Source organism: Doryrhamphus excisus, chromosome 4 (genome assembly GCF_030265055.1).
Source record: "Doryrhamphus excisus isolate RoL2022-K1 chromosome 4, RoL_Dexc_1.0, whole genome shotgun sequence".
Lineage (NCBI taxonomy): Eukaryota > Metazoa > Chordata > Actinopteri > Syngnathiformes > Syngnathidae > Doryrhamphus > Doryrhamphus excisus.
In genome coordinates, this window is record NC_080469.1 from 20,038,502 (window position 1) to 20,056,481 (window position 17,980).

The 17,980-nt window shown below is 38.9% G+C and overlaps 1 protein-coding gene across 5 annotated transcripts in view; it reads right to left on the minus strand.

Moving 5' to 3' along the window:
• The window catches only part of slc4a4a (solute carrier family 4 member 4a), a 57,180-nt gene that overhangs the window by 17,397 nt on the left and 21,803 nt on the right, over positions 1 to 17,980 (minus strand). For 2 of the 5 annotated variants that reach the window (XM_058069739.1, XM_058069740.1), the window contains exons 5-10: positions 11,135 to 11,270; positions 9,640 to 9,800; positions 8,159 to 8,338; positions 5,615 to 5,710; positions 3,294 to 3,370; positions 1,093 to 1,250 (exon numbers count right to left, since the gene is read on the minus strand). In XM_058069739.1, the coding sequence (XP_057925722.1) occupies positions 1,093 to 1,250; positions 3,294 to 3,370; positions 5,615 to 5,710; positions 8,159 to 8,338; positions 9,640 to 9,800; positions 11,135 to 11,270 (808 nt within the window). The remainder of the gene's footprint in view (positions 1 to 1,092; positions 1,251 to 3,293; positions 3,371 to 5,614; positions 5,711 to 8,158; positions 8,339 to 9,639; positions 9,801 to 11,134; positions 11,271 to 17,980) is intronic. The other 3 variants (XM_058069743.1, XM_058069741.1, XM_058069742.1) reach the window with 2 other exon arrangements.

A 17,980-nucleotide genomic window follows, 5' to 3' on the forward strand; every position in this document is an offset into this window, starting at 1 on the left:
ATTTTATTTTATTTTATTTTATTTTCATTCATTCATTTTCTACCGCTTTTTCCTCACGAGGGTCTCGGGGGTGCTGGAGCCTATCCCAGCTGTCTTTGGGCGAGAGGCGGGGTACACCCTGGACTGGTCGCCAGCCAATCACAGGGCACATATAGACAAACAACCATTCACACTCACATTCATACCTATGGACAATTTGGAGTCGCAAATTAGCCTAGCATTTTTTTGGAATGTGGGAGGAAACCGGAGTACCCGGAGAAAACCCATGCATGCACGGGGAGAACATGCAAACTCCACACAGAGATGGCAGAGGGTGGAATTGAACCCTGGTCTCCTAGCTGTGAGGTCTGCCCGCTAACCACTAGATCGCCGTGCCGCATTTCATTCATTCATTCATTTTCTACCGCTTTTTCCTCACAAGGGTCGCGGGGGGTGCTGGAGCCTATCCCAGCTGTCTTCGGGCGAGAGGCGGGGTACACCCTGGACTGGTCGCCAGCCAATCACAGGGCACATATAGACAAACAACCATTCACACTCACATTCATACCTATGGACAATTTGGAGTGGCTAATTAACCTAGCATGTTTTTGGAATGTGGGAGGAAACCGGAGTACCCGGAGAAAACCCACGCATGCACGGGGAGAACATGCAAACTCCACACAGAGATGGCCGAGGGCGGGGACCGAACCCTGGTCTCCTAGCTGTGAGGTCTGCCCGCTAACCACTAGATCGCCGTGCCGCATTTATTTTATTTTATTTTATTTTATTTTATTTTATTTTATTTTATTTTATTTTATTTTATTTTATTTTATTTTATTTTATTTTATTTTATTTTATTTTATTTCTTCAATTGCGGAAATAAAATGCTAAGCGATTTATGTAATGTATACACTACCCTATATATTGCTTATCATTTAATTTCAGAAAAAAATAATTGAATTGAATTTGTGTAATATGTAATGAATGCACGACCCCACTCAAATATAATGAAATTATTTTAAAGCACATTATTTGAGCATTTTCTGCAAACACATATAATGTGCACTAAAACCCCCTTTTGACTATTTTTGTGACATCGATGCGTGAGCTGACCTTGTGGGAACAGGAACCTCGGTCAAGGCTCCTAACATGACGGCCTGCTGCAGACGTACAAAAGCCACAAAGGGAGTGTCCAGGAAGTCCACCTCGCCCACCAGCACGTTGGAGGCCTCGGCGTCTCTGGGCAATTTCTTCATGAACTTGTTCCTCAGCTGCAAAAGGAGGGGAGATGTTCATCAACTGCTGCTACATCATACGGGACAATCCCCTTTGGGTGGAAATGACTGACTTTCACCTGCTTTTACTGCCAATAAGTTAAGAATGAACATTGTTTGTAGTTAGCATGCTAAATTGATTATTAGCATAGTATTTATATATGGGACTTGGCGTCTATTAGGGGTACATGTACATTTCACTTTTATAAAAACATTTTGGAAAATCCCACAAATACTTTAAAATTAAACCAAATAATTATTCATATTATTTGTTATTTTTTGTGACAAAATGCAGTCCAGTCATTAAAAATAATGTATAATGAAGTACAAAAGTAAATAATAATATATATTACTCATTCTGGTACAACTGTACCAGCATTTATTTTTTAGATATATTGATAATTAAAATAAAATTTAATTAAATAAAAAAAAACATTCAATAAATACATTAATAAAAAAATAATAATTTAATTAAATTATCAGGCAAACACTGTCATGCTGACGAATGCGTGGTTCTTAATTCAAATCAAATATGTATTAGTTTTTTCTTGTACAACGGGCATGTTTTTTTCGACAAATACATAACAATACGTAAATATTTTATCAATACTATGCTGCTTGTTTGTTGGTAGCAACAGTTAATCATAATGACTTGATCTGATAAAAAGATCATTTGAGAATGATTGAAGTATTGGGGTTATATGTAAACACTTTATGACATTTCCATCCAAACAAGGAGCAATTAATCAACAATAAAAGAAGGCTGTGGTGTTGTTAACATTACTATTTGATAATATTATATTGCCAAAAAGTTCACAGCAGGAGATTGTAATATTGTAATAATACAACTGGCCTACTGCATATGACAATAAATGGATTATGAACATGATAACAGGAGATGAAGTAAATCATCGCCGTTGTGGTCATGTCCATATCCAGGCAGATCAATGGTATAAATCCGTGCACTTGCTCAGGATTGGCTCCACACAGATCCAGTCAGAGGCAGTTGAGCCGTCTTGGCAAAAGGTTTGCCGCTAAATGATTGGGTTGAGAGGTTACACCTGCTTAAGACCGACCATTGACCTGTACGCCATCGCCACTAATCCGCGCCGCAACTGCCGCCTCTCGTACAACTCTCCAAAAGCTTCTTTCCTGGATCGGAACTACCTTGATTACCTGACACAATTATTACCTCTGCCAAGTGCCAGGAAGTAGCTTAGTTAGTCGTCCACGTTTGCTTGTTTTCTTCTGCCTTCACTCGTTCCTATGCCGCTTTACATACCAGTACTTATCTTACTGAGAAATATATGGCTTTTTCATGATAATAAACAACTGTTTTATCAAAATTATTCAACTTTTATATACAAAAGATAAGACTTTTACAAGAAAATATGCAACCTTTTTCACAACTACTTTTCTAGAAAATATATGACCTTTTCCCAATAATTAAGTCCTCACTTGAAATTTTCCAACTGTAATTTTTATGTACAATTTATTTTTAATGTATTTAAATCTGCAACTTTCATTCATTCATTTTCTACCGCTTATCCTCACGAGGGTCGCGGGGGTGCTGGAGCCTATCCCAGCTGGGTACACCCTGGACTGGTGGCCAGCCAATCACAGGGCACATATAGACAAACAACCATTCAAATTCATACCTCTACCAATTAACCTAGCATGTTTTTGGAATGTGGGAGGAAACCGGAGTACCCGGAGAAAACCCACGCATGCACGGGGAGAACATGCAAACTCCACACAGAGATAGCCGAGAGTGGAATTGAACCCTGTTCTCCTAGCCGTCAGGTCTGCGCGCTAACCACTCGACCGCTGAAATCTGCAACTTCTTTCTTAAAAATATACTACTATTATAACTGCTTCTCTAGAAAATGTAATGTAATTTAACATGTTCTTGGAATTGTATTGAATTTTTAAGTACATTTTTCCGCCAAAATATACAATTCTTTTTACCCCCCAAAATACAATTTTTTTTCTGGAACCCCCCCCCCCGATTTGATTTGATTGACAGGCGGTGACACTGACCTGGTCTTTCTCCGGCTTGTCAGAAATGTCGTTGAGGCTGCTGGAGGTCAGATTACGGTGGGTGGTGGTGGGGCTGTCTGTTCAAAAACACAGCGACCTTGAGGAAAAGGACCTGGGAGGACCTCCGTCAGGATGGAGGGAGGATGGGAAAGAACACCAACAGAACCCAAAAAACACCACAAAGAACCCAGCAAAGCTTGAACTATTTGTCTCTGTTATATATTTGTATATATTTGTTGCCAAATTAGACATCAATCTAGCATCGTTAGCGGTCATGTGTGATCCACTTAGAGCCTCGTCTGTGATTGACGCTCACGCTGCTGACTGTCCATGTTTGACAAGCTGTCCTGTCCTCAGAGACGGAACTGCACACTCGTGCCACTCACATGTCACATGTCAGGTGTGTCATCAGTGCATTATGGGTAATAACAGTGTGTCAGTATGATGCAGCCTCAAAGAAGACCTTCTTTTACCCTTTAGCTGCCAGGATGCACCACGTGAACAGGTTAATGGCTCAATACATTCCAACTATTCCACATCTACACAGGTTAAAAACATGGACAAGGACAGGTTAGGAATGCTCAACGACTGTTACCTTCATTGGCCACAACACACACTTGCACAATCAAATCAACAATCGATAAACAAACTAATCAAACAAACAATAACACAAAGTAACCACCAACAAGTGACTAACTGACTACATTAACCAAATAAGAAAATGACCAGTTAACCGAAAAACTAGCCAACTGGCTGAAAATGACCCCCAATTAAGTACATTCTAAGTAAAGTAATAAAGTAACATTTTATTAACATCAGTTATGTATTTTGCCATATCCTGCTAGCTAATTAATTTCAAGCTAACCAAAATGATGACCAATTAACCAACCCACTAGCTAGTTTATATACTAGCTTACGTACTGGCTAACTAGCTTACTAACTTACTACAAAGTAATATTATGACCAATTGATACAACTCACTAACTGCCCATTAGGTAAATAACAAATTACAGTAAACCTCGGATATATCGGACTCGGATATATCGGAAATTCGCTCACAACGGACAGATAAAAAAGAACCGATTTTTCTGTAATGCATTTCCAATAAAAATTCATTGCATATATCGGATTTTTTATAACGGATTTCGCCTATTTCAGACAAAATCTCCAGTCCCGTTCCAATGCATTTCCATTAAATTTCCCTCGCATATATTGGATGGCCGCATCGTGGCGCTCCGATTCGCCGAATCGTGACAGGCCCGACGTCATTTGCAGCGTTGCCTGCGCGATTTATATTCACGTTTATTATTCAGATTTAGGACAAATATAAAAGTGAGTGACGTCAATAATACTAGCACAGCAGTGAATGAGATCTTAACCTCACTATTGGAAATAACGTAGGCCTGACGGGCGTAACAGGGCCTAGCTTAATTAACAATTTGTTATGCTCAGAGTCCAATAAAGTTAAATTCTCATTACCTTACGTCTCTTTTCATTGCCCAGTCCAGGTACATTGGAAACATAGTCAAGGAAGTGCCTTTTTATAATGGATAACCGGATAAAAATCCGATATATGCATAAAACGGACATTTTCCGGTATACGCATATAACGGATTTCGCTTATATCGGACAAAACCAGTGGGAACAATTGAATCCGATATATCCGAGGTTTACTGTACCATAAAAAGAAATTAACGCACAACTAACTAAACCGAGTAATGACAAGCTAACAAATTGACTAAGTGATGATGTCATTAATCAATCAAAGAAATGATGAGTTAACCAGCTAACTAACCAAAATAACAACCAGCCAAATAAACACCAGCAATGTATTTCAACCCTGCTAGCAAGCTAAATAACCAACACACTAGCTCGCTAGCTTGTGAGCTTACTAAGTTAGATAATGACCATTTAATACAACAAATAACTCCCTCACTAACCAACTCAGTACACCAATTAATTAAACAACTAACAACCTAATTAACTCACAACAAACTAACTGATGATGACCAATTAACCCATAAATCAACTCTTTAGTGCAAGCTAACCAATGATTCAACACATACAACAAACTAATGGACTCCCAAGAACATACCAACACGGGTGATCAAGGAACAACAAGCTACCAAAATAACAAAGGAGGCAAGTAAGGAACTAATACGACTATAATAGTTTATGTAGATGAAGTGGCCAATGAGGTTAGAGGTCAACTGGGTTGGATCTTTTTCTGGCCTAACAAGAACCACAAGAACGGATTGAGATCCCGTTCTTATGGTTCTTGTTGTGTCAGTGTGAACGCAGGATGATTGGAGTCAACTTACTGAGCCAGTCCATGCTGGCGCTCCTTTGGCTCTGCAAGTCCTCCAATGAGACGTGACTCGACAGGCAAGTCACTGAGTTCTCCAGAGGACTTCGAGCTTTTGGAGGGTTTTTTTGTTGTTGTTGTTGTTGTTTTAAGTAGCAGCAGCAGGTTAGCAGAGCCGGTTCCGGTCCAGCAGAGATGATGGAGGAGGAACGAGAGGAGAGAAGGGAGAGGCCACACCACCACCAATGGTGAAAAAGTCAGCCCGACCAACCCGAAGATCATTCATTCATTCATTAGATTCTACTCATTAGAGTCTACAGTCTCTTTGCAGTGGAACCCCCAAAGTTGTTCTGTTTGAAATTCATCGGAAAGCATTAGAAGCACACTGAAAAGAAAAATTATACTAACAAAATCATCTTACAGGAATAAAGTCCTTTTTTTAAAGGGACAGTAACTCAGTGCAGTAAAGGTACAGTAAGTCATCTTGCAAGAACATTCATGATTGATGAATAGAAAAAAAGTAAACAACCATTTTTCTCAGAATTATACAGCTTTTTATCAACATATAGAAAGTATACCACTATTTTTTCCCCTTGGAAATATACAACTTTTCTGGAAAAAAAAAATCCCAAAAACTACAAACTAACCTTTTTTTCTCTGAACTATACATTTTCAACAAAATTTACTTTTTCCTGAAAAACATGATATCTTTTGGATAAAATATTTTCAAATTTGTTTCCCTTTGGAATATACAATTTTTCTGGAAAACATGTGGCTCTTTTCTAGAAATGACTATTTTCTCAAAAACACATTTTTTTAAATCATAAAATACACAACTTTTCTTTTTTTCTAGAAAACACATGACCAATTTCTGGGAAATATGGCACTCATTCCAAGAAAATAATAGACCAAAAAAAAAATCTAAAAATTTTTTCCTGGAAAACTTTTTTCCACTTTCCTCTGGAAAATATGATATCATATATTATCCTTTTTCCTCAGTGAAATATTTCTCAAAAAACTTTTTTTTAGAAAATATATGACTTATGAATAAATGAATACATGAGTACAATTGACTTTCAGTGTGGCCCTAATAGTCCTTGGTAGTCCTGGTAATTAATACGTACTAATAGTAAGCGATTGCTTATAAGCTAAGTTAAGCCATCAAACTCCTTTTTACACTTGTGTGACAATTAACCAATCAATTAAAAATTGACCTGAGAAGAGATGATTTATTTTCTCATTGTTTCCGCCGAGAAACTAATTGTGTTGGACTTTGGAGGTTCCACTGCATTCAGAGCTGGCCAACATTACAGCAGCACATGTCTTTGGAAAGATCCCTTCTGATAAATTTGTCATTTATCTCGGACAGTGTTGTTATCACTTGATAAGAGATGGGGAACAGTGAGTGCTTTTGTTTTGATAGAGTCGTAAATATTTGCGATAGACTTGAAAGACAAAAACTTTCCAAAGACTGGCGGCTGGTAACTGGTGGCCGACATTATCAACAACACACACATTATTGACCATATAGTTGGCATGCTTTGTTTTCAGAAGCACGGTGGAGCTGTCTGGCACTCTTTCACCGGTCACAACAATAGGTACGGCAATTGAGGTGGAAAAAGTGGCAGCGGCTCATCCTGCTTACAAAAACATGTGGATTACTAATCAATAAAAACTAGTTGTCGACAAACTAGTTTCAAAAACTGGGTCAGTTTGTCGCTTTTCTTTGGCAACGTCCCAGAAATCATGCAGCGGACACTTCATTAGGTACTCCTGCACACATTAAACAACATCCAAAACACTAGCCGGAGCTTTACCATCAGAGAGGTATTGTTTGTTGACTTTTAATGAAACATGTCATTTTAGAGCACTGCACGACACTGACAGATGCTTCTAATAGTTTCATGTAGTTTCCCCCTCAAGTGAATAAAGAAATCATTAAAATGCATAATAAAATAATTATATTCAACATATATAATGTGAATAAATGTGTAATATTAGGGAAAAAATGTGTGAATATTATTATTTGTCATTATCTATTTGCTGTTATAGTTTTAATAGTTCTGTTTTTTTATAATAATTATAATTTTTTTAAAATGTATTTTTAAAATGTATGTTTATAATTTAGTGTGTATTTAGTTCATTATTATTATTATTATTATTATTATTATTATTATTATTATTATTATTATTATTATTATTATTATTATTATTATTATTATTATTATTATTATTATTATTATTATTATAGCGGAGGACTTTTTCTGTTGGATCTTATTACGTTGTGTACCTAATGAAGTGGCCAGTGTGAAGTTAGTCGTCTCAGATGAGTTCGTCAAAAGTGATGAGGTAGATGAGGTTTTGGATTAAGAACGACAACATGATTAGATTTTAGTATTAGTGGCTTTTGTGCAGACGAGGGCAGCGGTGTGGTGGCGTCCCTCAGTGGCCTGTAAACGGCAACCCAACCCAGGATGGCCCAAAGAGGGCTTGATTGGGAGGAGGAGGAAGAAGGAGGAGGAAGGAGGAGACTGCACCAAACTGGCATCATCAGTATTACCGTTCTCCTGGTTGGAAAACAGCCTACTTGCGCTGGAGACCGTCTTGCCGATGTCGGCCAGCGAGCGCAGGTTGGACTTCTTGGTCTGGTGGCGGTGTTTCCGTAGCAACGTGTACATCACCTTGTCCTTCAGCTCGGCCTTCAGCTGGCCGCTCTCAATCTGGTTGTCAGTGATCATCTCTGGAGAGAACCAATGAAAACGCACCACGGAAGGGTTTGAATGACTTAAAGAATGCTAACATGCAAAATGTTTGTACTATATGTGCCAACCTCTGAAAATGCAAAAAAAGTTAGTAGAATTATGCTAGCATGCCAACACCTAGCATGATATCGCTAAATGTCTGATTAAGTTCTAGACTGCTTATGTTAGCATGCCAGCGATCCTAAAATACTAATGTTATCATCTTAACAGTGTTCATATAAGTGGCGAACCCATGAAAACGGCTAAAAAGTCTACTATGATAATATTAGCATGTTTGCAGTGCTAACATGCAAACACCTAGCATGATAGTAGTAAGTGTTTACAGTATATATGTGTCAACCCATGAAAATAGCAAAAAATACTACTATGCTCACATTAGCAGGCTAGCAATGATAACATGCTAATGTTAGCATGCTAACACCTAGCATGACAGTGCTAAGTGTTCACATAAAAAAGAAAACGGCTAAAAATGTTACTATGCTAATATTAGCACGCTCGCAAACCTAACATGCTAACACCTAGCATGATAGCCGTAAGTGTTTATATGTGTGTCTATCCAGGAAAATAGCAAAAAAATGTAGTATGCTAACATTAGCATGCTCGCAATGCTAATATGATAACTTTTCAAGTTATTTTGTACACAGATAAACGCCGGCAAAAACGTAACCTCCAACTGTACTTGCGTTTTGACCTGCCCTTGGCGGAGGTAATTGTCAGTTAATCAATTGTCAATTTCCCTGAGGGAATCCCAAAGGGATTAATAAAGCATTCTGTCTGTCTAATAAATCCTACATTTTGAGAAGAAAGTCCTTGTATGGAAATACAATCATAATACTACGTAATACTACGTAATACATAATACTAAGTAAAAAGCTGTAAGCATGAAAAGTGTTAATTGCAAGCACTTCATTAGTGTGACTTGTCAAAGACTACAAAGATGAAGGCTATTTTTTTCATGACAATCCAAGAGAATGTTGACTGATAGTAGCCTGGGGGGCGGTGGGTGGGTCACAGTGCTATTGTGGTAAATGGGCTCAAAGCAAGAGGCCCATGCAGAACACTCAATTACTTCGCATTAATCACTGCAAGCGCTCCCTCATGCACATTCAGAGTTTGGGTGGTGGCGTGAGTTGGACGACGTCATCTTCTCATCGAATTAGGAAAAGTTTGGCTTTGCAAACTGCGATCAGAGACGCTCTCAACCAAAGTGGGCACGGAATGCTTCAGCCGAACAGAGCCGGTAGAACCTCTGAAATCAAATAACCGACCGGGGACTCACCTACGACCTGAGGAAGAGTGGACGCGTCCATGTCCAGCATGATGGTGCCTTTCTCGATGCACGTTCGCAGCTCAAACAGGCTGTGCAGGGACAAGGTGGCCACGTGGGGTTTGCTCCAGCGCTCGCCGCCTTTCTCCACCTTCTCCTCAAACTTGATCCACCTGGAGGCGGGACAAAGCTTTCTCAGGTCTGTGGCATTTGGGCAATTGTTGACCCTTGCATGGGTTTGGTGTGGAAGAATGAACTCCAGTGGATGAAACTCCCACCCACTTTTCACTTCCTGTAGGGGAAACATGTCCCAATACTTTTGTCTACAGGTATATAAAAGTGTGTCAACATGCAGAGCACACCTGTAAAAATAAATATTCTAAAGCATTCACAATCAACAAATATTGTCAGTAAATATAAAAAAATAAATATAATAGATTGTAAATGAAATTACAATACAATTAATTAAATATAAGTTGTTCATAATGAACAAAAAATAAAAAAATATACTTAAATATTTATTCTCCACATTATTATTTATTATTATACGGGAGCCAGGCAACAACATTTCGTTGGCAATTTCACTGCTGTGACAATAAAGAAAGTCTATTTTAAATAATAAAGAAAATCTATTTTAAAATTAAAATTAAAATTAAAATTAAAATTAAAATTAAAATTAAAATTAAAATTAAAATTAAAATTAAAATTAAAATTAAAATTAAAATTAAAATTAAAATTAAAATTAAAATTAAAATTAAAATTAAAATTAAAAATGCTGTATTTTGACAAGAGAAAAGTCAAACTAGTAAGAAACAAAAAAGGTGTCATTTTGCAAAAATAACGCCATAATATGAGAAAAAACTAAAGTCATTTTAGCAGCTTGAAGTTGAAATATTAAAGCTACAACAAGTTATTTCTAAATAATATTATGAGAAACAAACAAAATAACAAATAAAGTTGATGAACAACTAGGTTGGAAAAAGTTATAGTGTTAAGATAATAAAGTAAAAAAAAAATCACGAGAAAAAATTTAAAAATAACAACAACAGAGGTGATAAAAACTGCCATTATTAGAGTAAAAATAAATTAAAGTTAAAATATCAGACAAAAAACTAAGAAAAACTGAGGAAAATAATGTAATTTTATTAGCATTTATTTATAAATATAAATATTAAAGAAACAAATGTTAATAAATATTATGAAAAATATAAAAAATATTATGAAAAACTACAAAAATAAAAGAAATTTTATTATATATAAAAAAATAAAATTATGTTGGGGAAATACAATGTTATAGGGATCATATAGTCATAATATTTTCAAAGTTGTACGTTGAAATATTTGGAAAATGTAAAAATAAAACAGCAAAAATGGGGGAGGAGTATCATGCAAAGCTGAGATGCAGTTCTAAGCATATCCCCATGTGTTGCTTTCCAAAATATCACAGTGACATCCTTCCATTTTCCACCATGCTGGAAGAAGTTAGGAGAAAGTATGAGTCGCTGACCTGGCCGTCTCCTTCCACTCCATCTCCTGCCCGTCCACCGACAGCAGCTCGTCCAGCTCGGTGAAGAGCTGGGGGGGCGCCGGGCCGTCATCCTCCTCCCCGAGGATGAAGCGGATCCTCTCAGCCGCCGGCGAGACTGCGGAGACAGGGAAGATACTCCGTGTCAAAGGGCGGCGAGGCTGCTCCAGCTCTGCCTCATCGGGATCCCCCTCGAACTCTGGGGGTGGCGGCGGGGGTGGCGGTATGATGACTAGGGCCACCTCCTCTGCTTTCTCCTCCGTGTCATCCTCTTTCTCATCCTGGTTGTTGTTGTTGTTGGACATGTTCACAAAGTCACCCCCCCCAACTTTGTCCGAGCAGTAAGCTAGCTAGAGCCTCATGAGAGTCCCTCCACTTGGGTGCAAGTGACGGACCCTCTCAGCTGCCCAGACCAGCTCTGTGAACCAGGTAGGAGGGGGAGTTTGTGTCCCCACAACCGAACGCCCCCACCGCCGCCGCCGCCACCTCTCACTGTTCAAACAGGCCTTCGCCATTGGCCCTCCAAGCCTTGGCGAGCTGCCCTGGGAGCCCCTCAGTGACAATTAGGAAATGGTTCACAAGCTGGCCCATTCTTCAGCCCGGGCTTGGCTTTCTCTCCTCTTGTCTTCTCATTTGAATATTTAGCCGGGCGCATAAAAAGAGAAGAGGCGAGGTGAAAACTCCACACAGCACGATAGATAATCATCCTCTGTTAAGAAGTGACTTGTTTATGTTCTACACATCAATCATCTACCTCACTTTGCTCCACTTTTCACAGAAGAGGCGTGCAAATGCTCGCGTAGGCTTCGCTACACATCTTAAAACAAAACCTGGACCTGGACAGACAATATATGACATCGATTACGTTGGACCAGTGCAGCTTTACAGTCTATATTATTAATCTATATTATATTATTATAATATATTATTTTTATTTCTTTACACCTATTTGAATTCACTTATGTGTAATAATTTGGATTATTATTTATCATTTTGTTTTTATTTGTTTTATTTAATTTTTATTTATTTGACTAATTGTCACTTTTATTTAAATCATTTTGTTTTGTTCTATTTTTTATTATTTACATTTTTTTATTTTTGATGGTTTTACACATGTTCAAGTTATTTTATTTGTATTTCTTCTTCAATTTTCTTTCAATTTTTATTTGTTTTTACTCTTATTTAAGTCAATTTTATTTGTATTTATTTGATTATTTTCTACAATTTGATTTCAGTCATTTTTTATGTTATTATTATTTCATTTTATTTAAGTCATTTTATTTTTTGTTATTGTTTTTTTACACTTGTTTAGGTCAGTTTTATTTCTATTTATTTTATTATTATTTGCAGTTTAAGTTGAGTAATTTAATTGATTTTTACACTTTTTTAAGTCTTTTTTATTTGTTTTTTTTTATTAAGGTCATTTCTACTCTTATTTTTTTGATTATCTTTTACTCTTTTATTTAAAAAGTGGATACTTCTCGGAGCCGGACGTGGACAATCACAGCTCATGAGCATTAAAGCAACAGACGGACAGACGCCTGGTAAAGCTTCCTAAAAGCACTTTTAAACTGTCTCAACTCCAGCATCAAGGCCAAGTCTTGGACAACAATATTGCACAGCATAGGGTCGTTTTGAACATGATTTAAAATCAATAGAGGTCTTGCTAATCTCCAAAAAGTACCACTGAGGATTGAGACTTCCTGACCTACTAAAGAAACAGCGCCGACATATATGACTTTTGACCTTGGCTACATCGAATCTGACATGATCATTAGGCTTGGCCAGGGGTGGGCAAACTTTTTGACTCGTGGGCCGCATTGATATAACAAAATTTCCGGGGGGGGGGGGGGGCAGACTATATATTTTACACGTAACAGTCCACCTGGTATTATTGTATCTGTAAAATTGTCATGCAATCTGCTATTATTATTTATTATTTTATATTTATATTTAAATATTTTAAAAATAATAAAATATTATAATAATTAAAATAAAATTTAAATAATAATTATTATATTATTATTATGTAAAATATGCAAATATAACAATATTATTATATATAATTAATATAATAATTAGCATTAATATAATAAATATAATAATCATAATAGTTATAATAATAATATAATAATTATTATTTTAATTTTTATTATTATTATGTGCTTGTGTCTCTTTTTTCATGAGCACTTTGTAAACAACAGACCATGTCAAACAACGAAATTGATACAACCATCAAAAGGTTGGCTCAGGCCATGATGCCAGGTTGTATGTTGAGTTTAAATTAAATACTTTTGAAAGATTGGGCGGGCCGTATTCAAACACTTGGCGGGCCGGATGTGGCCCCCGGGCCGTAGTTTGCACACCCCTGGGCTAGGCTGTCGATAGCAATAGGGTTTGGCCAGGCTAGTGGGAATGTTGGTGCGGGTGGTGAAGATGGCTTCACGAAGGGCATCCACAAACTTCCCCTGCCATCCATCCCCAAATGTTCTCCATTGGATCTAGATCAGGGGAAGACACAGGATAGTCCAAAGGAATGAGCTTATTCCTCTAGAAGAAGTCCTTTGTGAGGTGCAGCGACGAGGGCCTTCAGCCATGAGGGATGCCCCCTGCAACATCTCCACATAGCCGGCTGCCGTTTGACGCCCCTGCACAACCTGAGGCTCCATTGTTCCGTTAAAGCAGGGGTCTCAAACTCAATTTACTTGTGGGCCACTGGAGCTAGGGTCTGGGCGAGACTGGGCCGCATCAGGTTTTCCCAAAAAAAACCCCAAAAAACGCATTTATTAAAAACAGAAAAATGAATAAACTTAAATATAACTAAAGCTCTGATAAAACATTCCACTGTTCTGAAATATCTTACTTTTTATTTTCTACACAAAATAAGATGAAAAATAAATAAACAAATCAAGAATAAAGAAAATCAATCAATCAGTAATAAATAAATATAAAGCATTATTAGAGCCCTGTAGACATGACAAAACACGACTATAGTCACATTTATACTTTATACTTTAATTTACAACATATTGCGCAACTGCAGGGTCTTGAGACACATGCTAACTCGCAAACTAGAGAGCTAGCGACCTAAACGGTAGCCTTCAAGTTATTTCCTTTAAACTTAAATAGCCAAAAAGTTACCACTTCCACACGGATAGGGAGGATAACTACAGTTAACAGTTATTTAACCTTTAACGTGAACATTAATCAAACGTAATAATTTTTTCTGGGTACATGATACCATACAGCATCCATATCAAACTTGCGCGGGCCGCACTAACATTAAACGTTTGAGGCGGGGGCCACTTTCTTAGGGTCTACCACTTGACGTTTTTGTTCCACAACCCTCAGGATCGTTGAAGAAGTTTGAAATGACTTCCTGTGAGACGCCTTGCTTCTGCAGCTCGACAATCCCAGCGCGTTCAAAGAGAGAAAGCTCTCTTGCCTTTGCCATCAAGGGATCATGACAGTGTGAATACCTGACACGAAATCACATTCAATCCACATTCTTGCTTTTAAAGGCTGCGTTCTTACACTTTGATGCACTTTGCAATAAATGCTGACGTTGAGAATTGAGACTGGCTGAGGGGTGGATGTGGTTCCCGTTTGTAAGCAACGATAATTTATGAACTTTAACCTTGACCTCTTGGCCTCTTAATATAGTTCCCAACAAGTTACCCTGACCTCAAGCTCTAATCCCAAAGGTTTGGGTCGGGTCATCAGTTCCGGCGGATCTCTTTGGGTGTGATGGTGATTCCCAAGCAATATGTTTCTTAGCTGAGATAGCAGACTGGCACGTATCATTACAGATCATTGCAACTTCACACTCCAGCAGTTGCTAACAGTGAGGTAGTGGTGGTGTGGGGTGGGGGGGGGGCGATATCCAGGACAGGGTGAAAGCAAAGAGGGGTGAGAGCAAAGCACGAAGAGGAGGGATAGAAAATGAAAATCCCATCGCTCAAACGCAATTTCAAAGGCGTGTGTTCTCTAGCCGAGAGCCACGGGCGCACAAAGAGCACTTTGTCCCCGGCAGCAGAGCATCATGGGATAAGGGATGGACGAAGAATGCCCCGCTGCCCGCCACAGAGCTTACTGTGAGCGGCCCCGCCAGAGAACCGCTCGGTTCCACTCTCGACATGCATCCTACACAAATACTTTCTGGGACACTTTGCACGAGTCTGCGTGTCTTTAACTGTACGTCCGCTCTTCACTGGGCAGGAGCAAAACTATGCAGGGGGACCGTTGTTAGCGCAGCACAGTCCCACGTTCAGTATGCAGGACAGCTCACCGGACGGCTTGAATGGAGAGTGACACCCTGAGGGGGGCTCATTGAGAGCCACCAAGCTCTACTTAGAGGGAGAGAGGCTAAGAAAAACCACACAGACGACCTTTTCCACAGCATAGCTTGTCAAAAGACGAAGCAAGTGAATATACTTTAGAGTAGTCGGTGTAAAGCTTGTACGGCACCATAGATTCTTCACTTAAAGTTAGTCAACACGCAGCCATTATTGTTCAAAGGGCTGCCAACATAAGATAATTGCGCCTTGCCTACGTCACGGTGCACAAGTGCTGCCGGCACGTGTCACCTTTAGGGGGACCTTCGGGCGGGGGGGAGGAGATCATGCTCTTCTTGACAATGTCACATGTTGGAATCCATTTTCCCCCTTTCAATAAACCACCGTGCACCCAGCGTACGGCAGCACTCATGCAGCCACCATGCCTGACGATGGACAAAACACGGCTATTGACAGTAGGCCGTGTGTTGAGTCATTTGAAGGGGATACTACTACTTTGTCCCAGGCAATTCTCACCATTTTGGGGGGGGTGAAGGTGGGGTGGAGGGGTAAATGCCAAAAGCTAAGCAAGCAGTGCAAATATGAGAAATATGCGAAAAAACAAAAGTCATTTTAGCAGCTTTAAGTTGAAATTCATTCATTCATTTTCTACCGCCTTTTCCTCATGAGGAGGTGCTGGAGCCTATCCCAGCTGTCTTTGGGCAAGAGGCGGGGTACACCCTGGACTGGTGGCCAGCCAATCACAGGGCACATATAGACAAACAACCATTCACACTCACATTCATACCTATGGACAATTTGGGGTCGCCAATTAACCTAGCATGTTTTTGGAATGTGGGAGGAAACCGGAGTACCCAGAGAAAACCCAGCATGCACGGGGAGAACATGCAAACTCCACACAGAGATGCCCGAGGATGGAGTTGAACCCTGGTCTCCTAGCTGTGAGGTCTGCGCACTAACCACTAGAACGCCGTGCCGCCCGCTTTAAGTTGAAATATTAAATATAAAACAAGTTATTTTTTTAATAATATTATGAGAAACAAACAAAATAACAAATAAAGTTGATGGACAACTAGGTTGGGAAAAAGTTAAAACATTAAGATAATAAAGTAAAAAAAATCACAAGAAAAAAAAACAACAACAACAGAGGTGAAAAAAACGCTATTATTAGAGTTACATTAAATTAAAAAGCAAAAAGTAAAAGTAAAGCCATGATAAGTCACGTCGACCAAGGGGCAAGGGCGGGACTTGACAACTAAGTGACCATTGGTCTAAGGACGATGGAAGTTCCATCCATCAGACCGTGTCGTGTGCGGGTTTGTTTGGTGTTGGCGTGTCCTGTCATCCGTTGATTTTTATGGCAGAGCGTGATATCGCGGCTGATGCTACGCGACCCGCATGAGCCAGCGGCGCATCCCGGCCGGTGTTGACTGTTAACAAGCCGCCATTGAGGAGCGAGCAGTGTTGCCATAAACAAAGCCACGCGTGGGCGCGCCTGGTCTACAACTTCCAAGACCGAAGGGGAGGATTTGTTCTTAGAAATGAATCGGAAATATTTGCATGCTGATTTACTGTTCAGTGTGTCACCAACGTAGCAGCCTTGATTCGAAGCGCTAATGTGACGCCAAGAAAATAAAACATATGTCATATTTAACTCATTCCCAGCCAACCCCTTCATTACTGCCCTTAATAGACCGTTCTGACTAACCCTTCAAGGTACATAAGTATACATAAACATGGACCCTTTCATCAGAAAAAAAAGTTTGTTTCTACCCTTTTCCGTTCTTTAGTAATTAGCAGTAGAACATGGGTCAGTTTCAGGAAAATATCAGTTCCCGACTAGAAAAGGGAGGAATTTTCACTTGGACGCAAATATTTTTTTGTTTTTTTGACAGCTCAAATATCTAAACAACATAAACAACACAAAAGGGGATGTTTTACATCAAAATCATTTATTTACAAATATGTTACATTTGGAGCTGAGCTATGTGTGTGCACGCGTGTGGATGCCTGTATGAATACGTTGTTGGTGTTGAATGAGTTAAGAAGAAATTGCTAAATTTTCAGGAAATTTAGACAAATGCATGAGAACGAAAAAGGAAAACAGATAAAAAAGGAATGTATAAATAAAACAAATAATTGGTAGAATAAATTAATTTTAAAAATACAATTAATAATTTGTAATAGAAAAATGAAACATTCAGAATTATTTAATGAATTAGATTTCCGACAGAATTGATGAAATTGTCATCAATTTGGATGAATTAAAATTGGCCTTTTATCCTGCTCGCCGGCTGCAAACCGCTCGACTTTTCCACACTCAAAGTCAGCGTGGGCAAGCAGATGGGTCGCTTCTAATCTATTCTGTGATTGGATTTCTGTCCTGAAGAAAATCCCCCCCCTGCCACTCTGTCTCACACACGCACCATAATAGGAGACATGTCCACATTGTCAAATCCAGTTGTTGTCACACCATGCGTGGGCAAGCAGACATCATTTTCCGTCCACAATCACAAGACGTAATCAGCCGTGT